Source organism: Tiliqua scincoides, chromosome 7, assembly GCF_035046505.1.
Source record: "Tiliqua scincoides isolate rTilSci1 chromosome 7, rTilSci1.hap2, whole genome shotgun sequence".
Lineage (NCBI taxonomy): Eukaryota > Metazoa > Chordata > Lepidosauria > Squamata > Scincidae > Tiliqua > Tiliqua scincoides.
Window position 1 is genome coordinate 42395819 of NC_089827.1, and position 22639 is coordinate 42418457.

Here is a 22639-nt window from a genome sequence, read left to right on the forward strand (position 1 = left end):
TTTCCCCCATCCAAAACTAATTTGTAATATAAAACCTAGAAAGAGGCTAGATTTCAAATGGGGACCTGTGAGCAAACTCTTGTGCTGAGACTCTCTTGGGGTTCATCTGTGTGCAGTGATGTAGCTAAGGGGGTGCAGGGGGTAGCAGTCGCACCAGGCAACAAGCTTTAGGGGAGCAACAAGCTGAGCTTGACACCAGTGGCCAAAATTGTGAAAAAATTTGGTATGTACAAATAATACTATCATGTTATAGATAATTGAAAAGGTAATTTAAAGCTGAATGCAATGAAACAAACCCCATTTGAATATCTGTATTTTATCAAAGGTTATGGCCAATTAACTAGAAAATGAAAAAGCAACTGCCTTATGGAACAAAAAGTGGATTTTCTTAACTCAAAACCGACCCATGAGACTGATTGTTCTGAGAGCCAATGAGATGTTATGATACAGTATGAAACCACTAAGGTGTTAATATGAGTCAGCTCTCATTTCCATGTATCATAACACAGCTACACCTGCTAACTGCTAAAGAGGCACTTTTCCAAGTGGTGCTCCTCTTATATTTAGCAGGGGAAGAATAACCATCCCTCTTCACCCCAATACAGTGTCTCTAACCAATAAGAGACACTTTTATTTATTTACTTACTTAATTACATTTGATTTTGTCATGGAGGGAGGCTACAAAATCTTCTTTGATCCCAGGTAGCATATAGATGTTTTAGCTATACCACTGGCTGGAGAGAAGTGACAGATCAAGTGTGTGGTGAACTGCTGGGGGGAGGAGGCAGGTTTCCCCCCAATTTGCACTTTTTAAAAAGCCCGAGTGTGATGTCACTTATGGTTGTGACATTACTTCAGGGGCATCATTTTGAGCTTTGCACTGGGCTACATGTTCATTAGCTACACCACTGTCTGTGTGTTCCTGAAGTGCTGAAAGAGGAGTATCCAGAGATCGCTCCTGTTTCCTGGTCATGCAGGATGCTCATCTTTCAGTGTTACAGGCAGGCCTTCTCTCTTGCCCTCCACAAATAGGCTTCTTCTGAAGTTTTGCACAGGCTTCTGAGGAAGTCCAGTTGCAGATGGGGGAAGCAGAAGGCACTGACAGTGTGACTTGCTTTCTTGAACAACTTGCTTTGCAATGCTTGCTAAATGGGGGGGGGGGGGTTTTACAAGGATTGGTCAGTTGGGCCCCTGAGAAGCAGGAGGCCTTCAGCCAGTGTCCAACCTGGCTGACCCCAGGCACAAGCCTTCTACTGTGCATACCTGCAGAAGAAACAGGGGCATTTAAACTTCAGGTGCTGTGGACTAACTATGAACTTCTTCCTTTAAAGCTGGGCATTATATTACATTAAGCCTGTCCTGCAGAGACAAGCTTAACACAGGAGGTGGAAAATAAAATTGTCCCCTTTTCATCCTCCCCCCTCCCAAAAAAAAAAAACACCAAAAAACTGCTGAGGGGAGTCAGATATGCATGGGGTGGATTAACACTGAAAATCACCTCTCTGTTTTTGCAGCAAAATAGCCACTTTGGAGAATGAATTTGGTAGGGAAACGACACAGAGAACACACAGGTGCAGTCTATTTATCCATGGATTTTTTATCTGCGGATTTGTCTCAATGCAAACGGGTGGGGGTACAGAAAGTCACACATACCTTTGCCTCCTTTGCCCTGCGATGGCATCTTGCTCCGTTTCCAGGCAGCCCAGAACACTGCAAAAAGGCTCCGCCTCACCCAGGCAAGGAAATAGCCCTGGAGCCCTGGAAGAGGTTCCCCTTGCAAGGAACACTAACATTCCTGGAGCCCCTGAGCCAGCAAAGAGACTGAAGAGGGGAAGGGGGGGAAGCTCTGCAGCCAGAACACATGCAGCAAGGTGGAGCTTGCTCTCTCCCTCACAAACAGGGACAGGTGTAGTAGCAACAGAGGGGATTGCTTTAAAAAACCCAGGAAGTGTTTGCCTAATTCCACCCTCCCATGGTGCAGGCAATCACAGACACAAGCAACCCCCCCCCCACTGAGATGGTGCAGGCAATCACAGACACAAGCAACCCCCCCCCCATGGTGCAGGCTATCACCAACACAAGCAAGCCTTCCTAGCAAGCAAAGCATGCGATTTAGCCTGCACTTTCCTGGGAGTACTTCTGCGTAGAAACGCATAGGGCTGGACTCTGAAAAATTAGCCTGCACTTTAGCCTGGACTTTGGGCTGGACTCTGAAAAATTCAGCAGGACAGCTGGCAACGGGGATGGCTGAGTATGGAGGGGAGGGGATAGACAACAGCTTCCTTAGTTTCCTTCCATCCGGAAGTATCAGGTTGCAGTGTATTTGTGTAACTCTATGGAATTTAGCACAACACATTTTTTTGTTAATCACGCAGAGCCACGGAATGGAACTAACACGGATAAATAGGCTACACCTGTATTAGCTCCTCTTCTTCACAATCCTGAGCGGGATTCTGCCTGTGTCTACCAGGCAGACTCTGCCAGGTAGCTGCTGGAACTCATCAGTTTCACTCAATTGGGCTGTTGCTTCAGTGACTACACAGGCTTCCTGGCTCATTCAAAATGCTAGTCTGTGTTTTTAAAGCCCTTTATGGATTGTGACCAGGTTATGTGAGGGACCACCTCCTTCCATATAATCCTACCCATCTTTGCAGGTCATCAGAGGGGGTCCTTCTAATTGTGCTGCCACCAGTAAAGGTGAGGGGGATGGTGGCCAGAAATAGGGCCTTCTCAGTGATGGCTCCCCAGTGGGGAATTCCCTCCCCCTGCAATTGAGAACAGCTCCCTCTTTGAAGTCCTTTTGGCAAGGCCTCAAGACTTTTTTTTATTTAGGGAAGTGTTCAAATGCTGACATTTTTTATTATACATAATTTTAATTGTGATCCAGTTGAACTTACTGTATCTTATCTATTGTAATGATGTTTTATTTTGTAAGCTGCCTTGAGGGCCCTTAAACCGGTACAAATTCCTTAAACAAACAAATAAATCCACCTTGCCTCCCAGCAGCTGCTTTTCAACCATCTACTTCCTCTTTTAGGCACATCTCTTAATGACAGGCTTATAGCTTGGACCTAGGAAAAATACTGCTGAGGTTTGTATTAAGAGCTTTGTTAGAGAGCTCTGTAGAGCTGTGAGAAGACTGAATTCAGTAGGCTAGGTTCAAAATGGGGATACAAATGGAAAAAAATCTTTAATGGAGCCAAAGAGTGAAATTTTCTGTTCAAGAAGAAGCTATATTGTATTCCAAGCATGTGCAGCATACAGATTTCATGTGATTTGGGGATCCTTCCAATGCTTGGTGAGTTTAAGGGAGCTGGATCAGGTCATTATCCTCTCAGTTTTTCCATGAGTGGAAAACAGTTTTCATTTCTTTGAATTACTGTACAGTTGGCTTTGGATTTGATATTTTAAAAAAACAACATAAATCTAGGTCACTTGGTGTATTCCAAGAAATTGCTCTGTGGGATGCCAACAAACATATGGATTCATGATAAAAAAAAAAAAAGCTTAAAACAAAAAACCAAGCACTATTTTTAAAGCAAGTTAGTTTGCTGTAGGAGTTTTCTTCCACTTATTTATTCTAGAGACCCTTCAAATATGTTACCTACAATAAATATTACTTACATCTTTATCAGCAAAAATAGTCGGAAATGATTGAAAGCATTTGGCTACAAACAGGCCTTGTAAAAATCCCAGATTGTATATTACTGGACACTTGCTCATCTGTTTATTGGCAGTTTTTTGGTTGTTCATATAGAGGTTGTTAGGTTAAAAAAGTATTATAAATAAAAGGAATTATGTCAGTAAATATTTCCAGGTTTTGGCTCAGTCTTCTGATGACTGGTTAACTACAAAATTATCCCTGCATAGTATGGAAATGTATTTTCTATCCAAAATATCACTGGCAAGAAAGGTAAGATAATTGCTCATGACCCTTTTTCCCCATGGGGTGGCTGTTAGAAGTAGGATTTATGCAGTTATATTTGATAACTAAATGTCAGGGATGGGACTAAACTCAGATGACTTGGACTCGAATCGCAAAAACACACATTTTTCATGACTTGTATGGACTCGAGTCACACATGTCAAAAACTCGGGCACTGATTAGGAACTTGGAAGTTTTACCCTAAAAATGAAAAGACTCAAATAGACTTGAGTCAAGATTTCCTTTTGTGTGTGTGCTTGCTTTTTTTTTCTCCCCCCCCCCCCCACCGCTTTGGGGCTTGATTCACCTTTCAAAAAGACTCTGACTTGAATCAAATGACTCAAACAACGGCTCTGGCCACCATTATGACTCATGGATGACATGAATCAAGGGGAGTGGACACTCAGGACTCCTCAAGTCTCCACTGCTAAAAGTGCATCCCTGCTAAAAGTTAATTTGAAAACAACAAGAATGTCCTAAAGGCAGGCTCAGGACCAATACATAAAATCCTACATGTTTGTTGCATGTGACAAATACATTGCCAACCTCACCTTCCTTCTGTATATACATAAGACAACCTCAGCTTCCTTCTGTGTATACCTAAGATATATATACATATACATAAGACAAGACAGAAATGCATGTGTTCATCACATTGAGAATGCATACATGCATTGTATACATACAAGATAAACTCTGTTGTTCTGGGTCAGGTTTAGTTTTCACAAATAGCAGAAATTGTGAGCCTGTCTGAACAATCCCACTTCATATTGCACATGCCTCCAATCATAAAAACAAATTCCAGGAATAGAGATATTAGGTAGAAGTGTTCTAGCCTAGTCTTCTCCCTGACCTGTTAGTTTTCTAGGGCTGCTGCAATCCTATAGCCACTTCCTTGGGAATAAGCCCCATTTAACACAATGGAACTTACTTTTGAGTAGACATGCATAGGATTGTTCTATAGGTACAAGGACTATCTCACTGAAATCACCACTTGGCACCAATCCATTTGCACTAGTGGGGCAGCAGAACTGATCACTTTCTACATCAGACTTGGAAGGCAAATCCTCTTTTATTAATGTAGGACTAGGAAGTGTATGTGTGTGGCAGGGGCCTTTCTTTTATCTAGTTTTCTTGTCAGTTTGTGGATCTAAGGGTGATATTCCAGAACCTTCTCTGAGATTTCTGATCTGTTACTTATCTGGAACGGAACCAAGTTGAGCCACTCGAACTGTCCACTTTGCAAACATAGCTAGGATTGCTCCCAGCATGCTCTGCATTTTCTCTTGTGGAAGAATCAATGAGATGGCTGTGCAGAATTCTGCAGTTCTGCTCCTTCCCCTGTGCCATCTCTTTAAACAAAAGAGGAAATGCAGAGCATGCTGGAGGCAAACCCAGCTTTGTTTAAAGAACAGCAAGTGCAGGTGGCACTTCTAGCCTTTCCTTATTGTTTCCAAAGCTGGTTCAAATCTCACCTGATGACTTTAGGCAAGTCACTTCTTAGTCTCAGCTGCAATATGAGAATAATAATAACTTTCCTTACGGGGTAATACAGTAAGGAAACTCAGGTGAAGTTATTTGCACATGTAGAAAGAATGATACAAATTGCTAAATATGTCCTCACAAGGTGACTTTAAACCATCAATTGTGTGCAAATTCATTTGCATGCTCCTTCACAATTACAAATACACTTTAGCTTGGTGAAAGCCAGCTATCATGCCAGGAAGCATACAAATCAAATGTCTTCATGCAACACTGACAATAATCTCTTAGTGATTGATTTTACCATGTCAAAAAAGGAACATGAGAATCAGGATCTGACTGCAGTAATTTTAAACCAGGAAGGCATCCAACTTGGCACAGGAGTCCCTGAGCTGTGAAATACATTAGCAGCAACCCAAAACAAATGCACTCACAAAACAAGAGAGAGGGCAAAAACATGAATATTTAATGTCAAAAAGAAACTGTACATCTTGGGCAGTGTCTAGGAGAATGAAAAAGAGCTTGAAATGGAATTGTCCAAGTCCAAGTTGAGACTGAGGTGTAGCGTTGGGCAGGTCCTGTGTGGTTCTCTTAGGTGCAGACATGGTTTCTTTCTCATAACAATCCAGCATGCCCAAGAAACTGGCAGCCAGTTTTTTTTTTCCCCACAAGAAGAAAATCAATCAAAACACAAAAGAGGCCTGTCAAGAGCTTTGGTAGATTCTCCCTCCATTCTCAATGTTTCTCAAAACACAGAAGAGCCCAATGTTGGGTTTCTGTCAGGAGATAAGGGCAAAGCAGCATTTTTTAGGTCAAAGATAATAATTTCCTTCCCCTTTGAGGCAGGGGCACCACCTGGCATTGTGCAACAGTTTTGTCTTCTCTCCAAACTTCAGCCACACTGTGCTGGTCCTTTAATTCATTCATCAGGATCAAACATGGGTGATTTGCCTTCTCATTTGGTGTCCGACAGCATGTGCATGTCTTTTTTTTTTTTCACCAAGAAGCAGAAAATGACTCCAAGTCCTGGAAATCAACCTGAGCATCTAAGGCATCCTCCTGGCTGTGTCTGAAAAGCACACACGTCCATTTGAACTTCAGCCACAATGCAGCAGAGGGAATGCATCCTTGTGAGGTAAAAGGAGCTAGAGATACATTCTTGTCACCAGTGGCCCTCGAGGTTCCCTTTCATCCTGGCTGCACCATGTCAAGGGTGGGAAGGAGGGGGGGGATCAACCCACACAAGGATGCAAATCTCACTTTCTGCTTCCCAATTAAATAAAAAAGGAGCAGTCAACCAGCCAGTCATTCAAATGGAAACTTTTTAGAGTCCTTCCAAAAGTGTCTCTTAAATAAGCTTCTTTAATTATCATCACCACCATCTATTTATTTATACAAATATATAAAATATATTTATATAGATTTATATAATATAGATTTGTAGCTCTGGCAGGCCTTTCATTTACAGACATATTGATCAACAATTTCTGTGCACTTTTTACACTTGACGTAGCAGCACCAGTGAAACTTGCAGTGACAGCGTTCCACCTGCACACTCTTGAACTGGTCGTAGCCCCGGCCACAGCACATCAGCTCACAGCCATCCATGCCCTCCGAGGTCTTATTACAGAGTCGGCCCTGAGTGCCCAGCGAGCCCGTGGTCTCATTGCGTAGGCAGTAGTCAGGGCTGGGGTCAACGTAGGCCAGGTCCTCTGAAGTGGGTGAATTGAAGCGGTTGTTCACCAGCTCCAGCTTGCCCTTGCGGCTAATCCTCATGGCGGCAGCACTGTCATACTTCTCTTTCAGAAGGTCGCCCACCTTGCGGAAGTCAGCCAGTTGCAGCCAGCAAGTCTTGAGGCTGCAGGAACCTGAGACACCGTGACACTTGCAAGCCACATCGGCCAGCTTGTATACTGCCTATAGAGAAAAAAAAAGAGGGAGCGGGCTCAGGCAAATGCTTCATCAGCCCCACCTTCCAGCATAACATAACAAACTCAAACTCTTTTCTGCAAGGTACATTCTCTGCTACCCAGCAGGTTTTATTCCTGAAGCCTAGGGCTATGTCTAGGGCTATGTCTCTCATTTTGTCCTTGTGAGATGTTATATGCAAGGCTGATGAGACTTAGGAAAACATGAAGTTGCCTTATGCCAGTGATTTTCAACCTTTTTCATCTCATGGCACACTGACAAGGTACTAAAACTGTCAAGGCACACCATCAGGTTTTTGACAATTGACAAGGCATACCATGCTGCCAGTGGGGGGCTCACAAGCTCATTGGCCCCACTAATAAATGATCTTCCCCCAAATTCCTGTGACACACCTGTGGACCACTCGCGGCACACTAGTGTGCCATGGCACAGTGGTTGAAAATGGCTGCCTTATGCCGAGTCTACACTGACCAACAGCAGCCTTGTTTTGTCCAGTGTTTCAGTCTCAGAGGTCTTACCCAGGCTTATCTAGGGACAACAGGAACCAAACTGGGATCTTCTGCATGCAAAGCAGGCATTCTAACATTGAGCTATGGTTACATGCACGCATGGCTTTTTTTCCCTGGCAATTAGTGAAATAATTATTTTCTTACAATATTTACATTCCACCTTTCTCATCAAAGATCCATCAAGGTGGCTAACTATAGTAAAAAGCAATACAACAATTCTGAAAAGCAAACTATGAAAATCAAATCAACAGCAAACAAACCAACAAAGCACCAAAGAAAAAAACAGACCAATTACAAAGAGACAAAAACATCCTCCATCCTTGGGACACAATCCTATCCAACTTTCCAGCACTGATGCAACAGTGCCATAGGGGTGTATGCTACATCCTGCATGGGGGGGGGGGTGAGTCACGGAGGCCTCCTCAAGGTAAGGAAATGGTTGTTCCCTCAGGGCTGTATTGTGGCTGCATCAAACCTGGAAAGCCGGATATGATTGGGCCCTCAGGAGCTTCAAATAAGTAGTGTGGTCCTCACTTGTTACTTGTTAATTTGTCATCCCAAATTTTTTTCACTGGCAACTCCCTTGATCTACTGGGCCATTGGCCATAGCTTCCCATTAGGGGCTACAATCCTATACATTGTATAGGGTGGTTGGTTTTTCGCGAGGATTCCATGGCTCCCTGCTCACAGTTTGGGAGCCACTGCTATAAACCCTGCTCCTTCCAATAAGGAATGTAGTCCTATAGGATGGGTAGTTAGAGGTGCTGGACCCTTCTCCCGCCCATATTTTATCCCTTGAAAACACCTTTCCCCTGACATTCTTTTCCTAGCTGGATTTTGAAATGGAAACAACCCTACCTGGTAAAAACAAAAAACCCAGCTGAAGAGAAGCTGTTTTGGAGAGAAAAACGTAGGAAAGGAAAGGGTGCTGTGTTCCGTCCCCCATCCATTTTGTCTTAACTTTAGATCAGGGGTGCCCAAACCCTGGCCCTGGGGCCACTTGCGGCCCTCAAGGCCTCTCAATGCAGCCCTCAGGGAGCCCCCAGTCTCCAATGAGCCTCTGGTCCTCTGGAGATTTGTTGTAGCCCACACTGGCCCAATGCAACTGCTCTCAGCGTGAGGGCGACTGTTTGACCTCTTGCGTGAGCTGTGGGATGAGGGCTTCTTCCATTGCTTGCTGTTTCACGTCTGTGATGCAATAGTGGCAGCAAAGGAAAGGCTGGCCTTGCTTTGTGCAAGACCCTTTATAGGCCTTGAGCTATCACAAGACCTTCATTCATTCATATAAGTTCATCTTTAATATATTCATTTATGTAAACTTATGTAAATTTATTCAAATTTTAAATGTAAATTAATTCTTTTTTTCCCCGGTCCCCAACACAGTGTCAGAGAGATGTGGCCCTCTTGCCAAAAACTTTGGACACCCCTGCTTTAGTCACTACCACTCAGCTTTATAAGTATTTGGTATGACCCAAGCTGGGCTGTATTATCTTCATGTCTAGTTTGCTGTAGTGAAAGAAACATACAGTACAGTAGTTGTAATTAAGAACAGCATCAATATGAGATGCGGAAACTCCTTGAGTCTTGTATGCCACCTTGTGGTCACTCGCTCATCTGCTCCTATTTTTGTCTACCTTACGAGGCTAGTCATAAAAACAAGTTCATAATGTATTCATTTATTTTTTTAACAGTGGCTACAGAGTAACACGTGAGCATCTCCAAAGAGTAATTTCAGAATTCAACACATGTATATTTGAAAACAGGTGTTGCAAATCTCAAACTGAAGCTTGTTGAGAATATGGACTTCAGTGTAAACATAGAGTTTTTATTTCCTTACTGAATCCTTTTAATACATTAGGCATGCACCTAAAAACAAAAAAAAAATTGAAGTCTAATGTTCTCCAATGAAAAGTGCATCCCTGAAGATATTAGCTGCAGAAGAAGGAAAAGTCACATACAATATACCTACCTGTCTTTTTCCCCTTCTGTGACCAGTAGCACTTTGGGGTGGTGGTGCTTGTTTCATTTGCAGAAATGACACAGGGAAAATGTTAAACCACCCCTCCCCAGCATGAACTGGTTGCAGTTCCATGTTTTAGGGCCCAATCCTATTGAGCCCAGCACCTGCAGTATGCTGGCGCTGCATGTTGTGGAAGTGCCATGCATCACTTTCCCACCTTTGGGAGTTACTCTGAGCCAGTGGAGAGGCCAGCACCAGTTGGTACTGAGCCCCAACACTGGGAAGACACCAGACTGGAATGGTCAGCAGTAAGCGCTCCCACTGGCTGGTGGTGAGGCTTTTCAGGGTGAGGGGAAGGCTGGGGAAAGAGGAACTGGGCAGAGGAAGCATGGACAAAGGGGAGGATCGGGCCCAGGAGAAGGCAAATCCTATGCCTGAAAGCCCAACCTATGCCTGAAAGCCCAACACAGCCTCCTTGGTTCTGCACCCACTAAACAGTGGGCACAGATCTGAGGAGACCCATTGCCACTAGTGGAACTCAAGTCGGGGTAAGGCAACAAATGTTCCCTTAACCCAAGGAGACTCCAATGGCTGCCCCAGCCCTGCAGGATATGGTGGCAGAAATTTTGGCACTTCTGTACCTTTGCAGTGATGCCGGGACATCAAGTTTCAAGTTTATTAGGTTGATCAGCACATAAGCCATACACCTATTCATCTAAAAATCTTAAAACCAGAGTTTAAAACCACACAGAAACAGAATTTGGCTATATACACAACATACTCTTTGTATTGAGGTCTGGCTCAGTTGGTAGAGCTGCCCCCTTGTATGCCTGAAGATCTGAGGCTGCCAGTTCGAAATAACCAGAAGTACCCAAGAACTGACGACACGCTGATATACTGATGAGCTGACCCTAGGTGGTGGAGAGGAGTTGCTGTCAAGTGGAGTGTGGGAGGCGAAGGGCCAGAGAGAGGCCAGACCAGGAAGGAATCCAGCTGGAAGGAGGAGTTCTATGAAAGACTAGAACTATTCAATTGTAAAAATCCCTGGGGGGGGGGGTTTAGAACAGCCTGCCTATGGATTAAACCGCCTTGGATTAAAGTCTGAGGAGAAATCTGAGGGCCAAAGAAAGGCGGTATATAAATACTTGTATAAATAAATAAATAAACAAACAAACAAACAAACTCTTTGCAAAGACTACTTAACAGTAATTTCAGTCTTAAAGAGTCCTAAAACATAGAAAATTACTCCCTGCTGTATATTTTGAGCATCGGAAAAAGATATGCACCAGGGTGTCTAATTCGGTTAATGGACAATCACAATAACACTGCTCAGGAGGGATACTTTGAAAACGACCCTTCATTTGTGCCATTGGTAAAGCATTGCATCATGCAATCATATAAGCACGCCTCAACTTGGGAACCATCAATACATAAAAATAAATGGGTAAAGAAAATTTAGTGGGAAGTTTAATTCCGAAATAAGAAGGGGATGGCGGGGCATAGGATTGGGCTGTTAGTTTAAACCTAGCTTTGCTGCAACCTAAGGCATGGGATAGCTCTGAAGGAATCCATACAATGCCCTCCCAAGAACAAACAAAGTAACAATGCAAAATCCATGAAACCCAAAAGCCTTCCTTATGCTCATCACATTCCCATGTATAACTGTGATAGTTAACGCACACCAAGACTGCAAATAGTCACTTATCTGTGGCAAGTAAAAATTGTTTCTGGGCGATCAGGGAGAGAAAATTTTGGAAATTTGAAGAATCTTGGTATTTTCCCTTCCAGGTTGTTAATGTGCCACAAATGATTAAAGTAGAGCATGTCCAGGCATGGAAGCTAAAAATCTGAAGGCACATGAGGCTGAAGTTAAGGGTCTGGACAATGCCTGGATGAGAGACCACCTGGGTTTCCAAAGTCCACTGTCTTGAGTTCCGTTGTCAGAGAAAGATGGGCCATAGCAGGCATACATCAGCAGAAACATTTGTATTAAATTACTGACAAAGGCTAATGCCTGCTGCAGCAGTACCGAGGAATCCACTGCATGAACCAAAGAATTAGCATCTCTGTTACACTATTTTAATAAAACCACCACAGCCACATTACACAATTCAATTTTTCAGCCTGGTGTTATATGATGCTTCAATGAGAAGTGCTAGATTCATGACACTGAAAGCCAGATGCTTAGACTAACGGTAGGCATGCATCTTTAAGACATCTTTGTTTCAATTTTGAGGCCTTATGCTTGGTTTAAAAAGGACTGACCGCAATCCAAGTGGGAGCAAATGCCATGGCATCTTTCTAAGTCCAGTTCAAGAAAGAAGAGAACTGACTTGGCTGAAGCCACAGACATCCTGAAACAATCTCCTTCTGGCAAAGTTATGATCTGCTCCATTTAACTGTGGTGGGACATTTGGGTGAAGTCCGTCACAAACAGAACTGCGATAATGAAACTGGTCTTTAACGTAATTTACAATTCCAGATGATGCACATAAAGTACTTGGGGCCTGATCCAGCGTGCGGGGGGGGGGGGGGTGGCAAAGGAATCTTCCAAAAGGTTGTAAAGCAGCAGAGAGCACTCTGGCATCACAAGCCTGGAAAGTTTTCTCCATAAAGAAATGATTGGCCTGAAACAGAACCCCCTGATTTTTAAAAAGCACAGGAACTTATTTTCTTTTTACAGTAAAATATTCTACTGCGTTTTTGTATTCCTCCTCTCTTGAGTTAAATCTAAAAGCTGTGCAAGAGCCAGGAATCTTTAACTGCCTTATTAAGAATATTTAAATAGCACTTTTCATTAAAAAAAAAAGTTCAAGGCGGCTTACATAGAAAAAGTAATGAAAAAATGGATTTCAGTCAAAAAGGAACTCAATACCTAAAGAGAGGCACCAAGAGAGCCACTGGCAAACAGGCACTAGTAAAAGGTGCTATGCTGGGATGAATAGGGCCGATTGTTCTCCCCTTGTTAAATACAATAGGAGAAGCAGCATTTAAAAGGTGCCTCTTCCCAGGTTAGCAAGGGCATTCCCCTCCACACTTGGCTTGGTGCCCATCCCACTTCACAGTCTATATTCAGAGTGTTAGGGCTCAACAGGACTTAGCCATGAGACCCATTTTCGGTGCCAGAGAGGATGCAGAAGTGGTTATTTGCATTCCAGGCCCAATTCAAGGTGCCGATTCTCACCTTTAAAGCCTTAAATGACTGAGGATGCAGTACTTCCCCCTGTATTTATTTTCCTCTATGCCAAGGTCTTGTTCTATGTGTCCCTCAACCATCTGAGGCTTGGTGAGTGGGCACCAGAGACAAGGCTTTTCCAGCTGTGGCAATTTTACTTTAGCATCACTTCTGTTATGTGTAGGGAAGTCCACTCGGTTCCATTGCCATTCTCTTTTCTACACATGGTTAAGGCACAGCTTTTGCAGAGGGCTTCTGATGGCGACTATTCTCCTTGTCATGTCATGGTTTTTGTTGTTGTTTTGATTTTCTTTTAACTCTGGTATTTTCAAATTGTTTTTAATTAAGCACAATTAAAACACCGTGGATTTTATTAGTAAAGAAAGGCAAGGCACAATATTTTAACAAAGAAATAAGACAGAATGCCTTTAAATATGCATTGTGCTGGCTCTCTCAACTTTGTGTAACCACAATTAGCTCTTTTGTAGAGGAATTTAGGCAGAAGGTTTCCATGACACAGGCAAATGTGATTCCTAGGAAGTCTTGAACCCTGCAACACAGCTCCTCCTCTCTTCAATTGAGAAAGAAGGAAAATCCAGTCCTAATTGATTTTCATAACTGCAATAACAGGAAGAAGGCCCTCCTTTTCATATAAGCAAATGAAACTGATAATCCCAATAAACCCCAACCATAACAGTAGCACCCTCAGCACTAGGTTGACAGACATGTAACAAAACTCAGATTTAAAACTTACTGTTTGAACGTGTATAAAAAGTCTTATCATATGGATACAAAAGTCTCTGGAGTGCCTCATAGAGTAAAGGTTTCTTCTTCACTTTAGTGTTAAAGTTCAGCATATCATTAAGCCGTTAATGTACCAAGGGGGACCCCAGAGACTTCCAGTGTTTTAGTATGACCTTCTTTGTCCCCAAAGCTGCTCCATGTATCATAAGAACACAGCATGTAAACTAGCACCCAATGAGCAGGTAAGTGCCCTAGAACCAAGTTCTTTAAAGACAAATTGCAACAAAGAGGATCAGGTGAGATTTATTATATTACTATATCATGCCATAACTGCATCCATTTAAGGCACTGCAGGATCACATGCCCAAGATTAGCATAAGATTCGCTTGCAGCAATTATGATGTATGCTCAAAGTGAGATTATGACAATGAACTGGATGCCACTGTACTCAGAATAAGGTTTTTCACTGGGTCCCAGTCCCAAATGCAGCATAATAGGTTTTATTAATTTTACAGTTGCTTTCCATGGAAACTAGTGCAAGAGAGGCCCTGATTCTACATTCCACTTAAATGAAATACAGACGCCAAACTAGGCCTGATGGTGTCAGATTTTCTTTATATCAGGCTCTGTCCCTGGGGCACATCTAGCATAAGTGGGGGCGAGGGGTCTGATTTTTTTTTTTTAGAGCAATAAGGACTCTCATCACCAGCTCATCCCAGCTCATTGGAGCCAATTAAAATTTTAAACAAGTGAATGGGATTCAAACTGAATTCAGTTTAATTCTAAAGCTTGCTTATTTTATTTATTTCATAAATGCATTTAATAGATTTTTATCCCAGTTTTCTATAAGATCACATTCAAAGCAGCCAACAAGAAAACTTATAAAGTTCAATACAAAGTTATGACGGTGAACCAGCTGAGATACCCACTGGGAGTGGAGGAGAGTGCAACACTCAACTCTCTGGTGTTTCTGCCATGAGCTGTGTAATTTCACAGCTCTCAGCATATACTGAAGATTCATTTTAGCATATGATTGTGTTATGATGTGCCAAATTCCAAGCTACTTCTATGTTTTACTGCAACTACCAAATCATTTTTATAAAGTATTTTGTTCCTTCCAAATCTAGATGGGTTTGGGATTTGGTTGGGTTTTATTAAAAAAAAAATGAGAAGGGGAGAGCTGGAATTTGATTCTGTCTTGGCTAATGACATCAGCATCTGTGTTTAGTCTACTAGATCTGAAGGAGAAATGTTCAAAATATCTGCCCAGCATAGATAATAGATGGTTAAGAGAAATCATGTACTGTGTGTAGGGACAAAGGAAGCAGTAAACCTGATAAAATTCAGGTTGCAATCCTATCAATACTTACCTGGGAGTAAGCCTCATTGACTATAATGGGACTTACTTCTGAGTAGACATGCAGAGGCTTGTGCTCTCAATTTCTGTAATACCAGTGATTTTCAACCAGTGTGTCATGGCACACTGATATGTTGCGAATGAACCACAGGTATGCCACAGGAGTTTGGGGCAGGGTCATTTATTAGTAGGACCATTGGGGGATTTGTGAACCCCACCAACAGCGTAGTGAGCCTTGACAATTGTTAAAAAACAGACGGTGTGCCTTGATAATTTTAGCGCCTTGCCAGTGTGCCATGTGAAGAAAAAGGTTGAAAACAGTGTCATGCTATGAATTCATCACTTGGACAAATCCAACATAAATCAACAGACCTTATTTCTATGTAGGTGTACCATTCTGTACATATACATTAAAAGGGGTATCTGTACGTTAGCAACCAAATGACATCCCCTTTCTTTGTCTTGTTGAGATTGAACTAGGCATGAATGGGGACATTTGGGGAAGGGCTATTGCCACTAAGCTATAGTCAGTGAGAAGTAAGAGACTAGAGAGGAAGCTAGGAAGCCTGGACCTAAAAGACAGACCTACTGGAATCACTTGGCAAGCTGGGGCCAGACTAGCCATGAAGCTGACTGAAGCATCGGCTTTGCAAGGCAGACTGGAGACAGTGGCATACTGACAAGGTGTGTCCCGCCTCACTGTATGTGCCTGCCAACACCCTCAAGCCTGCCATTCACCCAGCTGCTGCTTCAATTCTTTTCTTGCTTGCCAGCAGCAATGTAGACGAGGATCAGAGATAACCCTCCAGCGCAGCTTTGCTGGAAAGAAAAAGCAGCACAATGCCATAGCAATCCCATTCTGATTACTTCATCACCTCCTTGCCTACTCAGCTAGAAGGAGGCAGATAATCCTGCCTCCTCCTTATCTATTGCTGCCACCTCCATCTTGTTCTCACCTGTCCCTGTTCAGATAAACAAAAAAGAATTCTGCTGCCAGAACATTCCACTCAGCCTGTTTGCTTGAACATGGCTGGATGGGAACATGTGGAAGGCAACAAGACGTAAGGAGGAGGCAGCAGAGCTCTCCAAGATTGCTGCACTGAGTCCCCTCCCCTCTCCGTGCTACCTGGCTGCTTCTTTAAAGAACTGGGCAGGCAAGGAAGAGGCAGTGGTGGCATTAGCACATGCATGGAAAAATGTGCACCAAAAAAGGGAGATTACTGGGGGGGGGGGAAGGTGAAGTGCATGCTGGCCAAGTTGGTGAATCCCCCAGAAATCCAGTGTTTCATAATGATTCTCTGTCACCAAAGCTGCTCTAATCAGTGGCATCACTGGGCGTGTGGGACATACCAGGTGACGTGCATGGGGCAGGGGTGACACCACTCCTGGCCAAAATTTGTGAAACCTTGGTAATTTTGAATAATACCATCATGTTATATATCATTTGATGCATAATTTCATGCAGACTGCAAAGAAACAAACCGTGTTGAAATACCTCTATTCTATCAAAAGTTATAGCCAAAAAACCCCAGTGGGGCGAGGCAATGGTGCATCACCACGCCCACCGCCTGGAGCGTTGTCCCACCCACTGCATGGGAAGAGGTCCATCATGGAGGTGATGCACTAGCCTCCAGCACTGGGCGATGCAAACCCGAGTGATGCCACTGGCTGTAACATATTTTGACCATTAGGCAGGCACTCTTAGACTCTTAGGCAGGCACTCAAATGAGCAGCAGATTGCTTGGACATTTTGCATTTGCTCCAGTGTTGTTTAAAATCTGTCTTGCTCTCCATTTCAAACAAATTTGGGATTCCACCTTCATAAGAAGTTGGGTGTAAAGGGAGTGAACGGAGAATTCCTGTTGGTTAAATTAGCCCAGTCTCCCCTCAGTCTCACTTGGCACTCAGTGAAGTGACCTATGATTGTTACATGTTGGATGGGTAAACAATGTGGCAGGGCTGCCAAAGCTTGAGAGGTGGGGGGGGGGGGGACACAAATAAAGGACAGGGTGGTGGGAAATAAGGGGAAAATGGAGACCAAGTGGAGAAAGAGACAGATGGAAGGAAAGGACATGCTGAGATAACCATCAAAGACAAACAAACAGCGACCATAAAGCTAAAAGTCAGAGCCCTGAAAACTTCTAGAGTGCAGTGGAGCAGGGATGGGGGTCAAGGGACCATGTCCAAAACTGAAGCAAACATCCTTTTGTTCCCACCCCTTTACTGCTCTTTCTGAGAAACAAAACGTGGAACAGAATACCCTGTCTGTCATTCCAGATGCAGAGATACGAAGGGAGGGAGGGAGGAAGAGAACTCTTATATGCAACTCTGGAATCAAGGGTGCCAGTTATAGAGAACTAGTAACAAAAGCAGAAGGAACTTTATAGGCAAATCCACTTGTGTGTAGACTGGTAAGCAGAACCTGAATTTTCTTCTAGTGGTGAGAGCTCAGACAAGTGGAATTTGAATGAACCTTTGAATAGCCTTTCGACTATAATGGTTTACATCTCAGAGACCTCTGGTAAGTACTGTTTACAATGCCCTCTGATCCTGCCCTTCCCTTTTTGCCTCTTCTCTACTTATATGAATTGGCTGTTTCTCTTTGTATTCAACACAACATTAGTGACACAGCAAGAGCCCAGCTGAATCAGACCACATGTCCATCTAGCCCAGCATTCTGCTTCCGACAGTGCCCAACCAGATAACTTCTAAAAGTTCATAAAAGCAGGCCCAGAAAAGGAAGGCAATAGACCTCCCATGTTGCTTTCTCACTCCCTCCAGCAACTGGTCTTCAGAAGCACACTGTCACCGAACAAGGAAATTCTATCATCTCATCGTATATACTGATACTGAACTTAGATGGTTGAATGCCTATTGCTGTGTATGTGAAACAGCAATATAGTCATACAAAATATAGTACAAAACACCCCAGAATATAGTCGTACAAAAATAAGACTACATACTTGGGGAGTTCCCTGGGTACACACAGTGGTGATCCTGGCCCCTGTGTTGCATGGGGCCAGGACCGCAGAATGCTGCCCCCCCCAGAAAATGCACCCCCATTGGTCACGTCCGGGGCCTTCAGAGGGCTGGAGGAGACTGCGCACAGCCTCCCCTGGCCCCCAAAAGGTCTCCAGATGGAGGAGTCAGGAGTGAGGAAGACAGCGGGAGGGGGAGATGGCTGGTAGGGCATTTGTGGGCATTTGTCCCTCTTGATTCCCCCCCCCCCAGGTATGCTAATGGGTATACAGAAGTAGATACGTCTGAAAGAAAAATATTTTCTAAAAAATACTCAAAATGATGCTTTTAGCCTCCAGGACCTGTGTGATCTTCCAGAATATTCATGGCATACAGAATTCAGAAAATGAAAAGTTCATCTCTTGATCTGAAGAGGAAAAACTCCCATCTTTCCTGTTATTTTATATTGAGGGAAGAAATTTGTTGCTGTCCAACTGCAGCTACACTGACATTCCCAATTCACCTATTGTTTTCTGTGAATAACTCTCATTCCTGCCCTAGAGTGGAAAAAGAAAGAATCTTAAAAAAGTAGAAGTTGGGCAAGTTGCATGACTATCACTTAAATCTATAGTTGAGGGCAGCTGATAAGAACAGTTGTAATTGAATGCCAATTGAAAAACACTCAGGAAAAACTGAGGTCAGGGTGGGGTGGGGGTGAGGGAGAAAGACAGAAACAGATTGACTTGCATCCAAGAGATAAGGTCACACACAAATGCACCATTCCCTGATCTTTCCTTCCTCAACTGTAACATTTTATTGTGGGACCAACGTGTATAGTTATAAATGACAAACAGATAAAACTAGTTGAAGCACCCCAAGTTCCAGTATTAGAAGGAAAATCTCTCTCTCTCTCTCTCCCCAGCATGCATAATATTTATAAATCTTGATCCTGTCCTGTTCCCCATAGTCGTCTTCTTCTAAACATGATGTGAGAACATAGCACATTATAAAGATCTAATCATCTTTTTAGTATGGTGTTGCTGAACATAATTAAAGGGGTGGGAGAGACTTATCCAGTAAGCACATGAATTACAGGGGGGGGGGGGAATCTTAAATTATGGGTGGGGTAGCCTCAATGAAATCTATAAACCTTGCCCTGATGCCTCCCAACATTAGCCAAACCATGCCAAGGGTAGCTAGAAGGACCAACACAGAAGGTTCATGTTCAGTTCACAGTATCTCCAGTTGAAATGACCTCAGGAACAAGAAAGACTCCTGTCTGAGGGTGGGATCACACATTACCCCAACAAACACATACCTGCCCATTAGCAGTAATACAGAGGGGTTGTTCAGCCTCCCCATCCCCCACCTCATCCTATCTCCAGTATGAGAGACTCATAATTGTCTCTAACCTGAGATATTGGAGAGTTTTTGCCAGTGGTGTAGGCAAAGCAATGGGGTCTCTCTCAGGCAGGGGCAGCACATGCCTCAGTACCACCTGCCATCCACTGCTGCCTCTCCCTACATGTGCATGCACACACCCTTCCTATGGAAGACAGGTTGGTAAACAAGCAGGTGCACTTCCATCCCCCCTTCCATTAACTTACACCCCCTCCTTGGTCTGTACCTCTTCTGTTTGAAATGAATAGGTACAGGGGATGCCAGCTTGCAGGCATCATAAGCAAAGGGGGAGGAGCAAAGATCATGCAATGATCTTTTTAAGTGCAGGGAAAGGGCAAGCAGGCTCCAAATTGCCTTTCCCTGCCTACTAGGTGATTTGTAAGCACCAAGTAGGTGGGCAGACATAGTTTGGAGTTGCAGCAGCTTCCCCCCCCCCACTTCTTCCTCCAGCAGCATGGAGGAAGAAGGAGGCTGCCACTGCTGCAATCCTCTTCTGACTTTCTGGGACATAAGTCCAAGGAGAAATCTGAGGACCTAGAAAGGTGGTATAGAAATACCTATATTAAATACCTATATTATATTTTAAAAGGATCAGAGTACCCAGTGGAGCAGGCTGCTGAAGAGGGTGGCGGACAGACAAGCTGGGGGCTCCTTCATTTGCTGCCCTTCTAAGGGTGCCACTCTATGTGAACACTTCAGAAGGCCTTGTGGTCAGGCCACCCTTGGTTCTCAGAATAAGACAAACATGTCACATGACATTTGTGCAGCCACATTCAGCACAGCTCTCATTATTACAATGAATGTGGCAGTGAAGGGAAGGGGAAAACAACACCTTGAGAATCTTCTGCTTTGAAAACAGGATTAAACATTTACTTAAACTAGCTACTCTCAGTAACAAAATAATTGTGTGCTGGTAAAATGTTTTTTTCCCTGCAACAGAAATGCTTCCTTGAAAAAAAGATGTCTGGTAACCAATAGCATCTGAGCAACAATTCTGTAATTATTGCTTTAAAAAATGGAAAGGGATTGCATGTTTTCTCCCTTCCCTATTTTCTCTTGCCCTTACTCTGACTTCAAAGCAAATGTGCAACCCAGGGAACAAACATGGAAGGGGACATACACTTCATTCAATAGGCTTGACTCCTCAGTGCTTTAAGACGGATTCACCTCTTACACTTCCCAGTCTCAAGACTCAATAAAATGCACAGTTCTCCTGACCAACTATGGTATTTATGCATTAACAGCTGCATATCAGACATAAATTCAAGAGGTGATACCTTACCAAATCCATGCCAGGAAAAGCTTCACCTGCTGAATTTCCTGTGGTACAGTGATAAAGGAACAGGGGCCATCACAAAAAGGAAAGCAACTATTACAGTTACCAGGCTCACACAGCCATTACAGCAGAGAGTGTTCGCATGACAACTAGAAAAGGCTAATAGGCACAATCCAGAGAAAATCAGGTGTGCTTTAACCCCACTGAAATAAGTGGGATTTTGTGTGCTTAAGCTGGATACTGTAGGTTTTTCCTAGTTTTATTTATTAGGTTCAGAAAGATTGTTGTTCTTAACTGGCCTCATTCTTCAGAAAACTGGTTTCAGTCCAAACCTGCCTCTGCCACAAGGAAAGGAGAACCACAAAAAACTATCTTTTGCTGAAGTGAAATTCTCAACCTCAGGAGATGGACTCAAACAGCCCACCTTTCATCATCTATTGAAATCTACCTGACTTTTCAGCAGGCCAAAATTAGCAATTTTGCATTATTTTATTAACTCCTCTGTTTCTGAATTTTTTTTGCTGCACTTTATCCTTTATTTTGTTTATTTTGCTGGCAACATTTCTTATGATTGGAAAGATGGGATATACATTTTCTTAAATAAAATAAGACAAATGAAAATACCTTACCCTACGACCTGCTTCGTTGTTCTGTAGGTTCATGAGTGTGCGGGCCTGCTCCTCCGATCCTTTTGCATAGTTCCTCTCCCTCTCCCTAGCATCCACAAACTCCTTGGCAAACCGGTAGCCAAATTCCACATTGTCCCCACATCCACCCCATAGCCAGTCTCGGGGCAGATCCTTAGGTCGGGCTGCCCGGCTGCAGCCACAAGTGGAGAGCTCCCCTTCACGGCATGCACGGCTGATGGCATTCACCACTCCTGCAGCGCTGATGGCATAGGTGAAGGCAGTCTCTCGGCTACCTGGCAAGGAGAACAGGGAGATTATACAAAGGCAAATCTAAATTTAAATACAGACAAAAATATGTGGTTACAATTCTACATGCTAAATAACCCCACTCAATACAGTGGGTTTTACTTCCAAGTAAACCTGCATAGGATTGAGGTCATAATTGCATAGTTTATTGCAGAACTGACACTTTGTTTTCAACAACTGAGAATCAGGGATATTTTTGACAGAAATTATTAAACTGCTTATGACTGCAAAATCATGCTTTGAGGCAGCACAAGTTAAGTTACGGTTTTCAGCTGGCCTGAGCAATGGGCAGCCCAATCCTGAGCTGCCTGTAGCGCCCACCCTCGCCGGCTCCGGGGAGGGCTCCCGCCAGATCCTGCGCCTCCTGGGCTACCACGGGAGGCACCTTGGGAGAAGGGGACATTTGTCCCCTTCCGCTGAGTAAGGGAAGCGGCCCCGCAATGGGGCTATTCTCTTTAGTGCCGACCAAAAGCACAGCTCCGCGGATCCGCCTCTTTCCCTCCCCCCAACACGCCTCCTACCCACCCCCTGGCATGCCTCCCACTGGCCTCCCCCCTCCCCGGAACGCCTCCCCCATGCCCCTGGCCACGCCCCCGCATCCCGTTCTGCAGCCCGGTGGTCAGGCTAGCTGGGCTGGTGCTGGGCTAGCTCTGGGCCAGCGCTGGCCGGCGCTGGGCTAGCTCTGGCGGGAGCCCGGCAGTGAGCCCCGCAAACATGCCTTACGGCATGTATGCAACTGTGGTCCGCGGCACAGAGCTGTGCCACAGACCTCAGGATTGGGCTCTTATTCAGCAAACAGAGCTCCCTGGAAACATTACACTTTTCTTTGAACTATTTCAACTACAGTAGAAAATGTAGTTGCAAGAAAATGGCATACTCCAGTAACCCTACAGAATAAAAATACAGATAATATCTATATTTTGATTGCTCTTTGACTTGAACATTGATTGCTCTTTGAATGTGTTCAAAAAACTATCGCTCAGAGATC

The 22639-nt window shown here is 43.8% G+C and overlaps 1 protein-coding gene across 4 annotated transcripts in view; it reads right to left on the reverse strand.

Moving 5' to 3' along the window:
* Positions 1-5852: 5852 nt before the first annotated feature.
* The window catches only part of WNT5B (Wnt family member 5B), a 128276-nt gene continuing 111489 nt past the window's right edge, over positions 5853-22639 (reverse strand). For all 4 annotated transcript variants that reach the window (XM_066634651.1, XM_066634649.1, XM_066634650.1 and 1 more), the window contains exons 4-5: positions 21346-21638; positions 5853-7324 (exon numbers count right to left, since the gene is read on the reverse strand). In XM_066634651.1, the coding sequence (XP_066490748.1) occupies positions 6866-7324; positions 21346-21638 (752 nt within the window). In that variant the 3' untranslated portion in view covers positions 5853-6865. The remainder of the gene's footprint in view (positions 7325-21345; positions 21639-22639) is intronic.